Consider the following 14,009-nt stretch of genomic DNA (forward strand, 5'->3'; position numbering starts at 1 on the left):
TCAGCAGGACAGCGGCAAACGTAATCCTGAAACTGGTCGTCACAACTCCCGCCATTCTGACAGGGGTTGGAGTCACACTGGTTAGGGTCTGTAAAAACATTCAGTGTCAGTTTGGCTCACGTGAAGAGCTGCAGCGTTGGAGTCACACTGGTTAGGGTCTGTAAAAACATTCAGTGTCAGTTTGGCTCACGTGAAGAGCTGCAGCGGTGCGAGTGTTTTTGCAGCTGTTAGAACATCCCGAACAACCATACCGGAATAGATGTGCCAGAACTCTTTCTGGAAGAAAAACATGTGAGAATTAATTAAAGAAAAATTAACTCAGGTTAAGTCCTACAGCACAAGAGGGGGTTACTGTCTAGGTACAGTGATGCCCCTTTTGCCATTATAATTTATGACACTTGATATCCATAAAATATTCTACGTTGTTGTCAACATTCTGCAATATTTTCATATAGGGCACTGTGTAACACACAGAGATAGGTTATCCAGCAATAACCTCTGTATAGTTGAGGAAACAATTGTTGCCCACTAGAATAATTTAAGATATTGTTAGGAGAGGAGTTACTAGGGAAGTTGGAGAGACGACTTAGAGAGCATCCACTTTTGCACCACCCCCCAGATGGATACTGCCTGGGGCAGCCCATGCAGCGCCCTCCTGTAACCCACTGCTGCTGCGTGTCCCCCTATAAATACAAGAGAAAGATGCAAACAGCAGGACACAAAGTGACCTTTTTTTGCTTTTGTGGTTTCAAGTTTCAAATCACACACCCTTGAGGAGGGGCAGTCCATCTGACAGCGAGTGCTCACCCAGCCTCATGTTACTTACTGTCCTTTCATCATCTCGGTAAATCTCTCTTGCTTCCTCAAAGGAACAGTTCTCTTCCATGCATTCTCGCTCTAGAGATCCCAGTTTTATCTCTTCGAAGAAGCTGTTGGCTCGTCTTTGCCTGTGCAAAACACTGCTTGCCTCTTCCTGCTTTAGAAAGACTGAAAAACAGCGGCACGTCCTGTTGGTCATACAGCTGTGCTCTCCACACAGAGAGGATGGGGGCATGATTTTCCCCAAAAGCTTTTCTGCTTCCCAAGCTTTTTCTGGGATGCTTTAGAAAAGAAACGGGTAAATGTGAAAGAGCCCCTTTTCTCTGGCCTGCCTCCCAGGTAAAGTGGAAGTGCATGAATTTTACAAAACCCAGAGCTGAAGAGAAGATGGCGTGTTACGCTGGTGGTGTACATCAGAAACTCCTGAGGTACCATCGCACGTCATATTGTAGGTCTCAGCATGCTTAGCACAGTTTCTTTCAATTCTAACAGCTAAACTACTCATGTCACTTTATCTAGCACTGTTGTTCATGGCAAAACCTTATTTTTTTTGTACTTTCTACAGTCAGTCACTTGACAGGAGGACCGCAGTCACCCCTTCACCCACAGTCACATGTTATCTCATACCCCTTCACTCTTTTGGTTGACCTTCAGAAGGGACTTACCTCACCACTAGTAGCACACTATTTTAAAACCAGTGCTTTAGTATATGTATCTTTAGTTTTCTTCTGTAAACAAGGCTACGTGAAGGTACACAGGAAGGCTGGATAACACTGTTAGCGTTTTCTAGTGAAGCCTGTGGATGGCTCCTAACTGCTGCCAGCACCGTAGACCACAGCCACAGGGGTCTTCACCCTGTGCATGGCTCTTAACTGCTGCCAGCACCGTAGACCACAGCCACAGGGGTCTTCACCCTGTGCATGGCTCCTAACTGCTGCCAGCACCGTAGACCACAGCCACAGGGGTCTTCACCCTGTGCATTGCTGCTGTGCTTTGGAAAGACATTGGGTACACAGGTTCAATAGCAGACATCAGCAGAGCTCGCTTCCTGGAGCAACGTCAACTTGCGACTGACAGAAGTGTGCAGTGAAAGAGCTGACATCACTGTCACCGCACTGACCTACTCCTCAGCTTTAGGATACAAGCGCATCACACAACTACGCCTGCCCAGTATAATTCAGGATAAGGAACGAGTCCCAGTGCTGTGGTGTCCTTTTGCTCCACGTGGTACGCGTAACAAGTCTGGAAATTATTAATTTTGCCTTTTTCTCCCCCTCCTCCATGTCAGTAGGGGATTCAGGAGTTTCATGACAACAACTTACACTTCAGCACTTTCAACTATTTCACCTGGGAGTTTTTGGGGATTGAGGCTGATGTATATCACCTGCCCTTCCCCCAGGGCATTTTCCACTACGTGACCCCTGAGAGAGCTACCTGCTGAAAGGGCCCTGAAGTGGTTGCTGAAGGACAAGACTCGTGTGTCCTTACCAACATATGCACAAACATAAATACTGAGAGGGTTTATTCCAGTCTGGTGAGGTGTCTCTAAAGATTTGTGTCTAATCAGAACATTCGCTGAATCACTTGCAAAATTAGTGGTAATTTCCCCTATATTTCAAAGTTACTTGAAGGAATATTGTGTAGTGTGCATTGAATTTATCCCAGGGTGCTTCACAAACATTTGCTTATTGTAGGAGAGTCAGCTTTTTGTTGTGGTTTCAAAGTCAGGCTGTACGCATATAACACAGCTTTCTTTAAAGGCTTTCAGTTAACCTTACGCTGCAGATTCAGGACACATGTATCGGTGCACGGGGACAGTCTCCAGCAGAGGAGGGTGCCTGGCCACGTGGCTGGGGAGAGTCTCCCACTTGTATTTTGTCATTCTTCACTTACTTGCATTGGAAAGCTTTTGACTTTGCAACATACCAACATATTTTTCCAGCTTTGTTCACTGCGGTGCAGGAGACTCAGTCAGCAGCTAACTGGGAACCTGAAAGCACTGGCTCTGCTTTTTTAATATGTGAGCTGATTTTCAGACAAAAACTGAAGCCACTGAAGAACCACCATCTCACTGCCTTCTACTGCTGCTGAAATAGGGTGGGTCCTCACCTCTTTAATTTCTCACCAGCTGCATGACAGACTGCTGATTTTTTGCTTTGAAATATGTCACAGTTCAATATGAAATAAGAATAAATCCAAGTTCCTTTTTTTCGCGTAGTGGGCAGACAGCTGATGGTTTGCCTGCGTACGTGCAGTGAGATAATAGATTCATTTAGCAGTCTAGAGATGCTTTTCCTTAGTTGGCAAAACAAGCATGTGGATGCCATCACTGAAAGCAAACAAGAGCCTTAGAATACATCATAGGCATGAATGTGGGCAGGACAAACATGCAACAGTGCTCAAAACTTGCATTGAAAATTACACCTGACTAACCGGAGAGAGGTCCATTGCCAGTAAACACAATTACAGCCATATCCTATGACATACCTGCATCCAGAGAAAGAGGAATCAGAGGGAGCAGAAAGCAGAGAAACAAAGCCACGCACTGCCTGGAAACCATGATGAACCCTGCGAGCCAGTGTCCAGGTAGTGTATTGACATTTCAGCAAGGACTGTTTGGCCAAAGAGCTCAACTTCAAATGCTCAGAGCCAGAGGAGGGGCTGGCGAGTCATGGAAACAGGAAAAGATCCATGATAGCCCCGTGAGCTGAGCAGAAGGGCACATGCAAATCCTCCAATGTGCCCTTTTCACACAAGTGGGGAGCTTGGTTTTGAAGCATGCTCTCCTGAGCTGAGCAAAGGCGATGCTGATTACACAGGCTGCTACCCCAGGCCTTCATTTTCCATCTAACACACCTTTTTAAAGAGAAACGTCAATGCCAGGACCCTGCATCAACATGACTGGTGCTAATGTGGCCCCAGAGCCCTGCATGCAGAGAGCAGCAGTGTGATATTTATCTTGATCAGCAGTCAAGATACAGTGTTCCAAGTGCTTTGCAGTATGATTGAACTGCTGACACCTGTCTTTTCCATTTCTCTGTTACCAGCTGAGACTCTGCACTTGTGGCTGAATTTACTTGGAGACACTAATTAACAAGCAAGAGACACCCTAAACTGTTTCTCTCCATCTTTCCTGCAAGACCTCTGTGGCCAGAGCAAGCTGTACCAGCTGGAAGAGGTGCTGAGCTGATGCATTATTTCATTAATAACGACAGGGGTTTGAGGGGCGCATCTGCAGAAAATGTTTTATCTGGAACATAAGCAGTCCTCTGATTTAATGGAAATCAATTAATGGCATCAGACCAGAGAGCTGACAACATTCTTGGGGAAATATTTACTTAAGATAGTAGCAAGGTAAAGAGCATGTTTGCCGATGAGAAGTGAAGTGTTGCCTGAGGGCTGGAGTATTTTCCAGGCTATTCTACCCTTCCTGCATGGAAACTGCATCTGAACACTACAGCAAAGAAAAGCAACAGCTGGATTTTTACGTTGCTGCCAGCGCTCAGCCTAACTCCCTGCAGAGGTTGTTGCTGCTTAGGAAAGCTGGGCTCCTGGCCGTTCTTCACGTGTGGTCCTGTTACGTAGTGATGGTGTGCACAGCTGGATGTCCTGCTTCGAAATCGCTTTCCCAAGAGGGGCCATCTGGGCACTTCTCTGGATTGCAGCCTGGCTATTTCCCAGCAGCCCAGTTCCTGGGATGGTCAGGGATGGGTGGCAGATCCTGTCCCAGGGCAGAGGAATGAGGCCAGTTACTGGAATGCAAAAGGAGCTACAGCAGCCCCATGTTGTCCCCATCTCTGCTTTTTGGGAACCCTCTCCACATCCTCTCTGCACCTCATGGCCTGCTAACATGATCCTTGTTCGTTTGCCTATGGCAGTGAGTTGAAAATAGCAAGGACATGCTCAGCTTAGCAAGAGCAAAGATAAGCTCGTTGGAGCTGCCTAAAAATTTCTCTTTGTCTCATCATCTTGGGGAAAGATCTAACTCCATCTAGTTGAATGAGTCATGCAGATCAGAGCATGAGGCTGTGCCCCCCACACCTGAGGCCAGCCCAGGTCCACAGCTATTGCCCTCCACCTCACTGTGTTTCCTTAGGCTAGGTGGGTATCTCCCTGCCAGGGAGGGTGGGGTGACTGCCACTCCACAGCAGCATCACAGCATCTCTGCACCATCCCACCCCTTTGCTTTCTCATCTTCTTCCTTCATAGTGTGCAGATCCTGCACATCCTTGAGGACCGATGAAGTATTTTCCATCTGGTTTCCTTCCTCTGTTGGCATCCCCTAAAGACGAAAGATTTTGCTCTTATTGCTTGGGAATACAGCCAAACACTCAGTTATTATTTTCAGATCCTAAGGAGAAACCCAAGTGCTGGGAACAACAATCAGTTCGTATGGGGACAGTCTTTTCTCCACGAAAAATCTGTATGATTAGGTTACATCAGGGTGACGGGGATGACCATGCCCATGAGGGGGGCATTCACTAGGCACTGGGCATTCAGTAGTCCCCGGACTTCATTACAGCTCTTTGCTCATGAACTTCATATTCTCAGATCTCGGCTCAAAGCTGTTTCCTACTAACTCCAGCCAGGCACGTTCTCTGGTTAAAGAGCTGTGTTTTTAAAGCAGAGCTCCCCTTCCTTACTGTCTTAGACTCCAGCCAGAGGAGCAAACACCAGCTCGTTAGCTTTTCTTCCCCACAAGATCCCTTTGTCTCCATTTTTCTTCTTGTGTGGTCTTGCTGTAGTTCATGAGAACTGCTCTGGCATTCTGCTCTGTAAATTTCCCCTCCAGTGAAGGTTTCAGTCTTTGCTTATGTTTTCTGAGAAATTCCAAGGAAAATGATCTGCCATTCAATTAAAAGTGAATATATATATTAAGGCAAACATGCACCCTGCTGCTCATAGGTGCTGCTAGGATCAGGTTGGGACAGCTGTTCAGAAAAAATGATTTAGGGTATTTTTTAGTGTATGCTTTGGATGTGCCAAAGTTGCTTCATATTAAAAATATTAAACATGGAACACGTTAACATAAAAAAAAAAATCTAACCCAGAAACATCAGCCTGGAGGACATGATGAACCGGTGCCTCAGAACATACTGCTCTTTATTTTAGTTTTGTTTCTTACTGACAATTTGGAAAGAAAAACTTTACAATTTTGCTATTTTTATTTTCATATTTTGGGTGAAGAGAAGAAAGGTACGGAAGCTATTGGGGACTGTGCAACTCGATCTGATCCAGCAGGTCACTGGTCATTCAAATGTGTGTTTCCTGGTCAGCACTCAGGAACGTTTAAAAAAAAAAAATTCAATGATTTCTATTTCAAAAAGGCCATAAGAGATCATTTGAATAAGCTGACAAGGCTGTGTCTAGGTAAGAAAGGTTTAGGAACAAGCTGCCTCATGAATTTATGGAGAACTCAATTCAATCTCTGGTAACTAGTAACTTTTTATCAGACTAATTAAAAGCAAGCCAAGCCTGTGATCAAGTTTATAGTTTCCTGTTTCTGTTGTACTAATCTATAAACATATGAATACCATGCTGCTAAACTTTAAAGGAAATTGCTTGGGTTTTAGACCTCAAAGGAGAACTATTTATTTAAAGGAGAAAATTATTTGCCTGCTTGACTGAATTCTGTATCCCTATACATCAATTATTCTCATAGAGATGAAGTAGAAGATAGGGAGATAATATTTTTGATAATTTTTTTGTGACCCTCTCTGAATACAAGTGCTTAACATTTCATATTTTTTTTAAATCAATGTGGTTATTTCTTCCTCCTCTTTTGCTGCCTGAGTAGAAGGATATCTTAAGACACCTAGATAATAAAGGACACAAAAGACATAAAAAAAGGCAGTGCAAAATAAATTTATGATAAAGGCAGTGTACCTAAAAGTTTGTCTGTTTAATACCACCCATCTCAGTTGGTAATGAGACACATTAACGCTACAGACCTTCTCTTCACTGTGTCCCCAGACCATCACAACTGCAACAGCACCACTGGTGAATCTGGCTAATCCGAGTAAAAACCTTTCAGAATAAAAATGCAAAACGCGATCCTCGATTTTCTACCACCACCTTTAGGCTGCTGCTGGTACAGGTGGCGGTGGCCACAGTAGTACTCAGCAGAGGTGCAAAGACACCCAACAAACATGTTTTAGTACATCATCTCTTGCACGCAGAGGGCTCTTACTTCTACAGGGACTTAATCCAGTGGGTGATTTTGGTCTGTGTCCACAGGGTCAGAGCTGCAGAGGAGCTGGCAGAGCTCCTCACGGTTTGCCTTTGCCCTAGCTGCAACTTGGCCTTTCCTTGCAAAGGGCTGAGGGACTCATCTTCTTGCTACTCTGCTTGGCTGGACGAGGAAACATGGCCACTTTGTCTTGCAGTCCGCTTTTTGTGTACAGCATGCTGCTTTTTTTTTCTCTCAAGGCTTTGTCTAGACAGATTTCTCAAGAAAAGGCTTGAGCTTTGGTTGAGGATGCTCCACTGTGAATGCCTTTGGACTAAACAAAACAGTTGGGGCCCGCCACATGGGTGCATGTGAGTTTATGTATGACAAGATATTTTGAGCCAAGTACGTACAACAATGCACGAGCAGCTGAGGGAAGGAATGGATGCCAAAACAGCTGTACCAGCCTTATCTGCTCTCCAGCAGAGCCCTCCAGTGCCTCGCTGTGGGGACACTGCAGAGGCTGTAGCCACAGGAGTGAGCGTGGCTGCTACTGCTAAGGGAGGGGAACGCTGCACCAATTCTGGGAGCTGAATTCGCCAAAAACTGCCAGGGGAAAGGTGGGAGTCACTTCCTGGAGTCAGCAGGAGCAGGGGTGCAGGACCCATGCGGCAGGAGGAGACCTGGGAGGAAGAGGTTGCTGCTGCACTGGCAGCAGCTCCATGCAGCTTCTACTTCAGCGTACAACATGCAGCATATTTTTTTTTTTTTGCATTGAAATGTCTTTGTACCACGTGCTTCTCAGCCCCACTGCACCCACCCGCTCTGTGCTCTCCCCTCTCTGCCTTTTGCTCTCTGGCTGATGCATTACAGCACTCTGTCAACAAGCCAGTCCCCTGCCATCCATCCCTCCAGTCTGACAGAATGAGCAGCTAGTCAGATCCTGGCCAGGGTGTGAAGGAGCCTGTGGTGGGGCCAGCCTCTAGTGGGCTGGGTGCCAAATATAACTTACACGCTTAAAACCTGCCTTTCAGCGATGCAGAGCAATACCAGCTCCAGTTCAATGAAAAAGAAAGAGGCATTAAGTAAATTGACAGCTGGTTTGGACTACTGGTCATCCTTCTCGGTGCTGATAGATGTGCTCTCTTAAAAACGCATTTACTCAGCTGGATTTCCCACAGAGAGGTGGAAGCTGAGTTACTCCAAACTTCACAGTGCACTTCATAATAACCATCTGATGTATGAAACAGAAGGGGAATGGGAGTTCGGTCATTTTGAGGTAAGTGATGTGGATGAATTTTGGTCCAAAGTCCTCAGTTATGCTCACTGACATCTGTGCAGAATGGAGAAAGGGTTTTGTTTTCCAGCTAGCAAACTACTTCCATATCTAGGAAAGACTGTGCTCCAGCTTTGAACCAGTTATCTAGGCTATAAGAAACCCAAAGTTAGTCCATAGTGTCTGCAACAGGAAATAAACATCATTACAATTTAGAAGAAATTAATCATCATTAAGTTTTTGTATAGAAAATTCTTCACTTTCCACTAAGATAAATCTGGGCTGTAATCCTTCCATTCTTTTACTCTAAGAAGCATGGTGTGGCTCTGCTCGGAAAGGATGGATCTCCTTTTGCTCAGAAAAGTAGGTCTACGTACTAAAGTAGATCTACCTACTACAGTGGTAGCTGTTGTGTTAACAAGGACAGTAAATAAAAGCACTCAAATCCCAATAACAGCTTAGCTGGATCATGTAATTGCACGTGGCCACCAACTCCACCCAAATCATTCCAGAGAGCGTGAAATTCACCTCCTACCATGGCATGATGGTCCACGAAGCCATTCATCAGGGAATGCTCAAACATGTTCCTCTTAGATGCTGCAAAAGTGAACGTGTTTTCTCTTTTCTCACCCAGCTACAGCCAGACACAAAGCTCCAACTTGTTCTGTTAAGAACAAGGAGCGTGTGTGTACAGGAGGGGGGGAACCATGGGATACACAGCTTTCTTTGGGAAAGCCCGCCAGTGCAAAACGAGGTGTGTGAGAGAAAGGGAATCAACCTGACTACCTGGCACTGGCTTTCCTTTATCCTCAGTCTGCAGACATGCTTTAATTCCCCAGGGCCAGGTAAGTGAGACAGGATCACAAGGGCAAAATAGTGTTTTTCTGAGACAGTCCAGAATGGGAAGGCAAAGGATTTGAACACATGGAACCTGACAAGCAACAGCGAGATAGACCTGCTTTTTCTGTTCCAAATCCTTGAGCCTGTCTCTGTTTCTTATGATACCCATAGGAAGCTTTTAAGACTGAGATAAAATAAAATACAAAGCATGTCTAATATAAACACATTCAGCATGAAGCGCTGAAATTTATTCAAATTAATTACAATAGAGACCTCTGACTTTGAACTTCTAATTCACAACAGCAGTAAAAAAGGAAACGGTGAAATGGGTTGTATTAAAGTGCAATGATGTGGAGAAAACCATTGAAATAAATGAGGCTGCGATGAGATATGAAAGGACAGTCTCATCCTAGCAATGACAGGAATATATAAGTAAATTATGTTACAGATAATTTACAAAATAACTTACATGGGTGAAGGTAAGCTGAATCTCCTGTTGCCATTCCATTGTTACTTATCAGACTAAATATTTGTGGTCAGCACAGTATTATATGGGATAACTAAACAAAGATCAGAGGGTTTCTGCACTGGAAAAGATGTCTGAAGTAAAACCCCGAACAGCCTTTATATTGCAAGAAACCTAAGTATTTATGAATTGTAAAGTGACACATTCAGCAGCATGAAGACTATAAATACATCTTTTACATTGATACATTTTATCTACACACATATACATATCTACACAACATATATATACATACACAAGGCACACGCACGCACATACGTGCATAAATGTGTGTGTGTGTATATATATGTATGTTCCAATTTGTACTGACCATGGTCAGCTGCATTTTGATTGCGTCTGGGGTTACGGTTGCTTTTGCAACCCAGGAGTAAGATCACTCTTCAGAGTATTTGTCGTTTAAGTTTCCTAAGCTGCAGCCTCTAAAATACAAGATTCTGGTATAAAGATAGACTGCGGGGCTCAGCAATCAGAGGGTCTGATGGTTAACAGCAGTTCCCGTTGACATAATCTGCTGTGCTTAGTGCTTCAGAAAAATTATGCTCTTAATGTCCACGTTATTTTTAAGGAATATGGTACAAGAATCATTTAAAAACCTATTTTCATATAAGTAAAAATATTTGAGATATGGTCAGGAATGAATACAATATTCCGTACATGCACATGGACTGTTTGTAAGGATGACAGCTGGCAACAAGAAAATTTACAACATTGGCTTACATCATACCTTGAAAAATGGCAAGTTTAGCATCACCCTTCCTTTTAAAAAAAAATTAAAATACTTGTCAGTAGCATAAAACTGACTCTAATAAAGATTTTTTTCTCCCGTGCTCCCCTTTTATAGAAAAATTATGTCATTGTTTTTTTTCTCTTTGAATAAATCCGCAACAAACGCTACTGGCTAAAAATACGCCTGATTTCTAGCCCTCAGGTTTGTCTGAAGGAAGGCTCTTGACCCCTAGTGCAGCTGCAATAGTTTCCTCTGCCTCTAAGTGCATGTTATTTGTGAGAGCTGAAGGGAACCATGCAATTACTGTTTATTAAGAAATCATTTAGTGAATAACAACATTTGTGTTTCACCGTGCACCTCTGTAAGGAAAGTTACTATTAAATTGCCAAGGTTATGTAAACACAGTGATCTTGGTAGAGAATTTGGTTGCGAGGCCAAAATACCTCAGAAAACAGCTATTCCATTGCACACATCGTTAAAGGGTTGGAAAGGATAAAAATAATAGTTTCTTTTGATGCTGTTGTGGTCAGTGAATTGGTCATGTCTGCATCCCAGTCTTCAGGGAGCAGAAAAATATCCTGAAGACCCAAGAGAAGAGAAAAAGCTGCACTAAACCTCCTTCCCGGTTGCTCTGAGAGTCCCATTCACTGCATTGACCGAGGTACATCCTTGGAGAAAGGGTTTTTTGGGGAGGAGAAATTGTAAACTTGGATTTATTTTCCTCATACCTGTGCTGTACAGCGATTGCTATGTTACTAGTGTACAACGACGATTTTGCACTGAACACATTTTGTTTGCTTCACACTCAGATTCTGGTTGTTACAAAATGATACAGTTCTGCAGAAACCTGATTGTGTGTCAATGAGAAAATGTGTTTTATGCTAACAGCTTTGCAGCTTCAGACTTCAAAACAGAAGCCTCTACAAGTTGCTATTGCAAATCATTTAACTTTTTCTTTAACCAGCTTCACATTCCATACTTTTCATCGGGATCTTCTGGGAGAACGTGTAAAAATCACCACTGAAAATACTCAGAGCTGGCAACACAGAACTGGTGGTTCTTCGTTGGAGTCCAACATCCGGAACTCTGCACAAAATGACAAACTCCAGATTTACCTTCCATAGAGGTGGGATGAAACTAATGTTAGCCCTTAATGTCCGAGAAGCTGGTGCTGCTAGCATTGCAGCTATCACTGCAACTTGAGGATGTGCTCAAAGTGCTGGAGGCAGTGCCTGATTCTGGGAAAGAAAAAAACAAACCACACAATAAAATATTATATGGTCCTTGTTTTTCACAACTTTGTATCTCTGAAGATTCCTGTTATCAATCATGTAATTTAAAATAAATAGCCTACCAGAGCTGCTCAAAGATTGAGCGGATTTTGAATTGCCTATGAGCATCAGCAGATTGTTTGCTGGGATCCAACCTTCTCTACCAGTGCTCAGGTTCTTTACATACCTAAAAAAATAAATTAAAAAAAAAAAGTCAGATTGCTTCACTTGAGGCCTTTGAAAGTTTTGCCCTAAACATCTGCCTTCCAAACACAGATCTACATACCAAAGGCCTTCCTCCCCTTCACGAATCAGTTGAACTAGATCTCCACTTTTCACTGTAAATGCTTCAGAAACTCCTTTCTCATAATCAGTCACAACTGTATATTTACCAGGAGTCTAAATGCACACAGAGGAAAAACAAACACAAATTGAGTGCTTTAAGGTACATCACAGCTTTTGTTATGAAATTATACTATTTCCCCCTTCTTTCTCATGCATATACATGCTGAAGACCACGCAAATACACATACTGAGGCAGTAAAACTTTGCTGTTCGACTACATGCAAATTACATGTGAATTCTCACACTCTGAAAAACATTCAGTGAAATGTTTCCATTACAACAACTAATTCAGGTCTCTACAGAAAAAAAAATATCAAAAGCATAACAAACAAAACTAAGCTGTCAAACTAAGGACATGACGTGTGTGGAAGTATGTTACCATGGTAGCTGAGCACGTCATCACTTGACTGCCGTACTACGGCATAAGTGGCCATGGTGTTGCTAGTCTGCAAGTACACAAAGGCACAGATGGACCTTCCCAAGGTACAAACACAAGGCTAATTTAAGAGAAGGGGATATTTTCCATTGCCCTAGGAATTTTGCCTAGCTGAAGATTTCCAGACAGATACTTTCCTTCCTTCAAGCTTCAGAAGCATTCCTGTATACAGCCACACACAACATATTAGTATCATTTATTTAACTCAACAGCAAAGCATTTCTAGTTACCAGCTTCATCTCGCCTCCTCCTCCTCCTCCTTCTTCCTCTGCATCTGATGAATTCAGCGGATCTTCAGCACTAGACCAGCCATCATTTTCTTCAGATGCATCAAGAGAATGAGATGTTTTAGCCCAGCCTTGAGGAACAAACAGCCAACAATTAACTTTGCAGCAGTAAGACAATGACTGGGAGGAATGTTCTTCCCACTTAAAAGCTCTGAAGTCATCAGCATAAACAGGAGGAAAACTGTACACAGAGAAGTTACTACAGCCGTTGTGTGAAATTCACAGCTGGCAAAAGCTGGCCCATTTCCATCAGAGTAAGTGGAGCTGTGGCAATGCACCGCAGTGAATTTGACCCTTTGGGTTTATATAGAGGAAAACAGATGGAAAGAACACAAATTTGCAACTAAAAAGCAGCTATATGCATGTATCTCTTATACAAAGATGAATAGTGGATTCTCTTTTTCTTGGAAGTAGAAGACAGGGATGTACACTTTATGGGGATTATCACCCACAATACACACAGGGTTGTCACCCCAAGTAACCTAACCAGCCTGCTGGAACAACGGTTGGATGTGCATTGCCTCCTTCAAACTGGTGAGCACTTAGAACTGTCAGAAAATTGATCACAAGCTACAGGCACTCTGTACTTCACCTGACGAGTCAGCTTATTATTTAAGGCTATTCAGGCTGACAGAAGGATACTTAATCACGCTGACTTAGCTTGGTGTTAAGTCACTGCACCAAACACTACAAGAACAATCTCTTGCCTGTCATTTACTGCCAAACATTCCTTTTTCTCAATCAGGGTGAAGCATTTAATTTATTTACGAAACTGAATCGCATCCAGAGTGCACAAAATCCTTTCCCAAATAAAACTACAGTAAGTTTTATTAGTGGGATGCTTTTCACTGAGGTCAGCAGCTGCTAATAAATGTGTCAAGCTTATAATGAAAAAATGTCATATTAAAAGAGACAAATATTTGTAAGATTTTGGCTCAAGCCAAATGGTAACAACAATGAAACTCAATGAAAAAAAAAATGAAAGGAAGAACAAACCTCCCAACTTATGTAACTCTTAGTTCAGTTTAAAAAAGCACCAGCATTTTTTGCTCTTCACTGCTTCCGAGGCATTCGTCACATGGCTGATCATGCCAGTGCATTAGGAAAAAACCTGAGCATCACCAGAGTAAAGTCAAAGCAATCTAAAGAATCATAGAAAGAAATCACACCCAGAGCACACCAAACAGAGTGGGACTTTTACCTCGCCTGTGCTGCTGGATGACCTGCACAAGGTTAGAAGTACTGACCCAGCTGACCCTGGCCAGTGCTAAAAATGAACTTCCATCTGTGAAGAAACTGAGTAATAAATTCCT

The 14,009-nt window shown here is 43.2% G+C and overlaps 2 protein-coding genes across 2 annotated transcripts in view; both read right to left on the reverse strand.

The window, feature by feature from the left end:
* Positions 1-3,379, reverse strand: part of F7 (coagulation factor VII (serum prothrombin conversion accelerator)) — an 8,448-nt gene extending 5,069 nt beyond the window's left edge. Inside the window, exons 1-4 of the mRNA XM_010144862.1 lie at positions 3,307-3,379; positions 827-987; positions 252-276; positions 9-88 (exon numbers count right to left, since the gene is read on the reverse strand). Coding sequence (XP_010143164.1) covers positions 9-88; positions 252-276; positions 827-987; positions 3,307-3,379 — 339 coding nt within the window. The remainder of the gene's footprint in view (positions 1-8; positions 89-251; positions 277-826; positions 988-3,306) is intronic.
* Positions 3,380-11,500: 8,121 nt separating this feature from the next.
* The window catches only part of MCF2L (MCF.2 cell line derived transforming sequence-like), a 126,274-nt gene continuing 123,765 nt past the window's right edge, over positions 11,501-14,009 (reverse strand). Inside the window, exons 27-30 of the mRNA XM_010144863.1 lie at positions 12,640-12,767; positions 11,915-12,027; positions 11,712-11,815; positions 11,501-11,595 (exon numbers count right to left, since the gene is read on the reverse strand). Of these exons, the coding sequence (XP_010143165.1) occupies positions 11,501-11,595; positions 11,712-11,815; positions 11,915-12,027; positions 12,640-12,767 (440 nt within the window). The remainder of the gene's footprint in view (positions 11,596-11,711; positions 11,816-11,914; positions 12,028-12,639; positions 12,768-14,009) is intronic.

Source organism: Buceros rhinoceros, unplaced genomic scaffold (genome assembly GCF_000710305.1).
Source record: "Buceros rhinoceros silvestris isolate BGI_N320 unplaced genomic scaffold, ASM71030v1 scaffold3491, whole genome shotgun sequence".
In the NCBI taxonomy this organism is placed as follows: Eukaryota; Metazoa; Chordata; class Aves; order Bucerotiformes; family Bucerotidae; genus Buceros; species Buceros rhinoceros.